Here is a 5,262-nt window from a genome sequence, read left to right as displayed (position 1 = left end):
GAGACCTCTGGGACAACATCAAACGCACCAACATTCGAATTATAGGGGTCCCAGAAGAAGAGAAAAAGAAAGGGACTGAAAAATATTTGAAGAGATTATGGTTGAAAACTTCCCTAATATGGGAAAGGAAATAGTCAATCAAGTCCAGAAAGCGCAGAGGGTCCCATACAGAAAAAATCCAGGGAGAAACACGCCAAGACACATATTAATCAAACTATCAAAAATTAAATACAAAGAAAAAATATTAAAAGCAGCAAGGGAAAAACAACAAATAACATACAAGGGAATCCCCATAAGGTTAAAAGCTGATCTTTCAGCAGAAACTCTGCAAGCCAGAAGGGAGTGGCAGGACAAATTTAGGTGATGAAAGGGAAAGACCTACAACCAAGATTACTCTACCCAGTAAGGATCTCATTCAGATGAGAAATTAAAACCCTTGCAGACAAGCAAAGCTGACAGAATTCAGCACCAAACCAGCTTTACAACAAATGCTAAAGGAACTTCTCTAGGCAGGAAACAAAAGAGAAGGAAAAGAACTACAAAAACAAACCCAAAACAATTAAGAAAATGCTTAACACCCCACTTTCACCAATGGACAGATCATCCGAAATGAAAATAACTAAGGACACACAAGCTTTAAATAACACATTAAACAAGATGGACTTAATTGATTTTTTTTTTCAGTTTTTAAAAGGAAGATTTATTCGACAAGTTTCACTTAGCGCAATACACCTAAAAGGAAAATCACAATAAAATGAAAAGATTTAAATCAGGGCCTCAGAATTTCATATAAACACCAAGACCAAAATCCTAAAGTATTGGTATCATGTCTCAAATTTTCCCCATTAACTTAAAAAATAGCTTAAACTTACGTGCCATAGAGGTTATTAAATGAAACTAGAATTAACAAACATGCCAAATGTTTCACTTTTAATTGTAGACACAGCTCCTATATTGAGTTTTACAAAAAAGCGTGTCTTTCAACATGCATCCAAACAGTGTTCAATGTAATGTGGTGTAAGAGCAGCATTTAACATAATTCAACTGCTTTAACCTAAATACACCTATCTTTCAACAATGCATCCAAACAGTGTTCAACGTAACGTGGTGTAAGTAACATTTAACATAATTCAACTGCTTTAACCTAAATAAACCTACTGCTTAAGTACATCCTACAATATAACTAACTTGAGAAACGCTGAAAATTATTTAACACTAATAGATTACTCAACCTAGTTACATCCTAAATGAATGTTTGTGTTCAAAAATAATGAAACTTAAGCCTTTAAAACAATCCTGATTTCCACTTAGAGTAAGCATAAATCACAAGCTTGTATTGCAAAACTGTTAAAACTTAAGTTTTGTTTTTTTTTTTTAAATGTTGACCAAGAGTCAGTGATCAGAATCAATTACATTCCCCATCCACCACTCATACTGGACATACTAGACATCCCTCCCATTCCATTCACTCCCATAGATGCTCGGCTTCCACTACTGTAGTAGCTGCTGTTCACTGCTCGTTGGCTGCCTATGCAGTGTTTGATTGAAAATCACTGGAGTTTTCCTGTAAAACTTGATCATATCCACTCATGCTGCTCTGGCCACCATAGCCACCTCCATAACGACCACTCAGCTGCTGGCTGGCTGGGCTGCCATAACTGGACTGGTTTGACAAGCCCATGCCTCCCATCATTTGGCTACCATAAGCACCACCGCTTGCTCCTGCTGTACAATTCAAGAAGAGTTCTACATATCTGTGTTGTATATTTGCTTTGTCTTTTGCCATAGCTGCCACAGCATCTTCATAAGTTGCAAACTCGACATCTGCTTCACCAGTTGCTCTGTCATCAGGACCAATTTCAATACGTACTCTCACAGGGTTGAGTGGTAAAAAAAAATTATAAGTGTCATTCTCAGTAGCTCTCTAAGGTAATCCCTGCATGTGTACATAGTGTCCTGTTGTGCTCTGGAAAGTAGAGCCACCATCCCCATATCTGTGATCTGACATTCCTGAAAAACAATAATTGAGGTCTCTTCCAAATCTATCTGACCCAAATCCATAGCCATCATTATAGACATTATAATCATCATAGCCTCCATAACCTCCACCATAAGCACCACGCCTCATCCTTTCAAAGCCAGCTCCTCTTCCAATGCTGTTATACCCTCTGCCAGCCCCAGGTCTGTCATAGGGACCTGGCCACTGCATGGGCATAAGTTTTCGTGGTGGATCATAGTGAGTTCTAACTTCAGCTCGACTGCTCTTAAAGATTTCAATATACCTAAAGCATTGTTCATGAAGAAAGGGAGTGGGGAAGGGAGAGAAAACATTAGTTCATTTCATACAGGTATTCAGTTACACAAGAAAACAATGTAGTCATAGCCATGAAACTGACTAATATTTAAAGCCAGATTTCTTATATTTGTATAGGCAATGACCAGAAATTCACTCAATTTTAAGATTTAATGTAAACTTTATAGAAAAAAAATTCACTCCTCTGAGGCAGAGAGCCCAACCTTAGGGGTAGAGAGGAGTACTGTAAATAAATGTCTTAGGAGGGAAGAATTCCACTCAACTTTCAACATTTCATGTCTTAAATCCATTGGCATCATGTATAGCAAGTGAGCTAAAAAGCCAGCCTCCACCAACAGTCTAGCCCACACTACACATTTCCTTCTGCCAATAAATACCCCAGCCTATGCTTTTAGTAGGAATCAGCATAGGTAAGCGCATGCTTCAATGAAAAATAGTCACAAGCAAAGAGAATAAAACCTTTTGTGACAATTTCTTGAAAGCTATGCTTATTAATACATATGCAGAAAACATTTATACAGCAAGAAAGTTTGTTGCATTTCAACTTTAAAAACAAGATCAGAAAGTATCACATTTTCTTATGGTAATATTAATTTACTAGGTGGAGTTATTACAGCTAAAGCCAAGTTTGCATTAACATTTTTAAAACCATAGTCTCTCAACTCCAGTGACTGGGTGGGGTTAATTAGGAATCCTACAAAATTGTAAAGTAGACCAAATTAACTAGGGACAATTTCAAAACCTAAAATTTAATCTGAAAGCACTATGGGACTTTGACATAGGAAAAGTTTGAAAATTGTGGCAAAACGTCAAATAATTGGGACTAGGAATCAGATTTTCTTCCTCGATTCTAAGCAGAGAGAATATGGATTTAATTGTTTACCATAAGAAAAGTGACAAATCCAACCAACCATCCATCCCCACCTGTGCCCTATTCTTTCCTTGTGTTTCTTTAGAGCCTTTTCAGCTATTTCCTGTGAAGCAAACTGCACGAAGGCCTCCCCCGTACTCCTCCCCTGGAAGTCCACCGGCAATGTTATCCCATTTGGCACGATTTCCAACCCTTCAACCCAAGGACAAATAACCCCAGTAGGGGGGCAATATTAACATCACAAGCCCAGAAATGATTCTTCTTATAGCTTTAAATACACCAAAAATACTGAACCTTAAGTCTTCAAAACAATCCTGATTTCCACTTAGAGTAAGCATAAATCACAAGCTTGTATTGCAAAACTGTTAAAACTTAAGTTTTGTTTTTTTTTTTTAAATGTTGACCAAGAGTCAGTGATCAGAATCAATTACATTCCCCATCCACCACTCATACTGGACATACTAGACATCCCTCCCATTCCATTCACTCCCATAGATGCTCGGCTTCCACTACTGTAGTAGCTGCTGTTCACTGCTCGTTGGCTGCCTATGCAGTGTTTGATTGAAAATCACTGGAGTTTTCCTGTAAAACTTGATCATATCCACTCATGCTGCTCTGGCCACCATAGCCACCTCCATAACGACCACTCAGCTGCTGGCTGGCTGGGCTGCCATAACTGGACTGGTTTGACAAGCCCATGCCTCCCATCATTTGGCTACCATAAGCACCACCGCTTGCTCCTGCTGTACAATTCAAGAAGAGTTCTACATATCTGTGTTGTATATTTGCTTTGTCTTTTGCCATAGCTGCCACAGCATCTTCATAAGTTGCAAATTCGACATCTGCTTCACCAGTTGCTCCGTCATCAGGACCAATTTCAATACGTACTCTCACAGGGTTGAGTGGTAAAAAAAAATTATAAGTGTCATTCTCAGTAGCTCTCTAAGGTAATCCCTGCATGTGTACATAGTGTCCTGTTGTGCTCTGGAAAGTAGAGCCACCATCCCCATATCTGTGATCTGACATTCCTGAAAAACAATAATTGAGGTCTCTTCCAAATCTATCTGACCCAAATCCATAGCCATCATTATAGACATTATAATCATCATAGCCTCCATAACCTCCACCATAAGCACCACGCCTCATCCTTTCAAAGCCAGCTCCTCTTCCAATGCTGTTATACCCTCTGCCAGCCCCAGGTCTGTCATAGGGACCTGGCCACTGCATGGGCATAAGTTTTCGTGGTGGATCATAGTGAGTTCTAACTTCAGCTCGACTGCTCTTAAAGATTTCAATATACCTGTGCCCTATTCTTTCCTTGTGTTTCTTTAGAGCCTTTTCAGCTATTTCCTGTGAAGCAAACTGCACGAAGGCCTCCCCCATACTGCTCCCCTGGAAGTCCACCGGCAATGTTATCCCATTTGGCACAATTTCCAACCCTGAGAAGAACTGAACAATTTCTTCCTTGCTACATCCAAAGGGGAGTCCTCTAAGCCGTACAAAGCCATCATTGGCCGTGTCAGGACTATTTGGACAAGTATGCTTCAACACCCAATCCATTTTAACGTTGTTTGACTTGAATACTTCAACATATCTGTGTCCCATAGTTTCTCTGTCTTTTTTCAGGGCCAATTTGACTTCATCTTCTGATTCAAGTTCAACTAAATCCTCGCCACTCGGTCTGCCTTCTCTGGTGTAGATGAAACGAATACCTTGAGCCCCATTTTGAATTTTGCAGTCAGAAAAAAACCGCTGCACTTCGTCGGCTGAGCAATACCAAGACAAGCCCCGGACCTTCACCACGAATCCCTCGCCACCTTCGGTGCCCAACATCAACATCTCTTAGGGGGTCCTGGCGTCAAAACAGACTCCACACACAACTTCAGCACGGCTGAGAAGAAAATCAATTGATATTTATGGACATTCCACCCAAAAACAACAGAATACACTTCCTTCTCAAGCACTCATGGAACATTCTCCAGGATAGATCATATCTTGGGTCACAAACCAAGCTTTGGTAAATTTAAGAAAATTGAAATCCTATCAAGTACCTTTTCTGACCACAATGCTATGAAAC

The 5,262-nt window shown here is 39.8% G+C and overlaps 1 protein-coding gene and 1 pseudogene across 1 annotated transcript; both read right to left on the bottom strand.

The window, feature by feature from the left end:
- Positions 1–1,390: 1,390 nt before the first annotated feature.
- Positions 1,391–3,461, bottom strand: LOC129392057 (heterogeneous nuclear ribonucleoprotein H-like; annotated as a pseudogene).
- A 132-nt stretch (positions 3,462–3,593) lies between these two features.
- On the bottom strand, positions 3,594–4,995 carry LOC112062342 (heterogeneous nuclear ribonucleoprotein H-like). The gene is given in 2 exon segments (XM_024116524.3): positions 3,594–3,732; positions 3,783–4,995. Coding segments are annotated over 2 exon segments (1,128 nt in total). The 5' UTR covers positions 4,791–4,995; the 3' UTR covers positions 3,594–3,612.
- Between the last annotated feature and the right edge of the window lie 267 nt (positions 4,996–5,262).

This window comes from Physeter macrocephalus, chromosome 4 (genome assembly GCF_002837175.3).
Source record: "Physeter macrocephalus isolate SW-GA chromosome 4, ASM283717v5, whole genome shotgun sequence".
NCBI lineage: Eukaryota > Metazoa > Chordata > Mammalia > Artiodactyla > Physeteridae > Physeter > Physeter macrocephalus.
The sequence above is the reverse complement of the archived record's forward strand: the minus strand, read 5'-3'. Positions and strand labels throughout refer to the sequence as shown.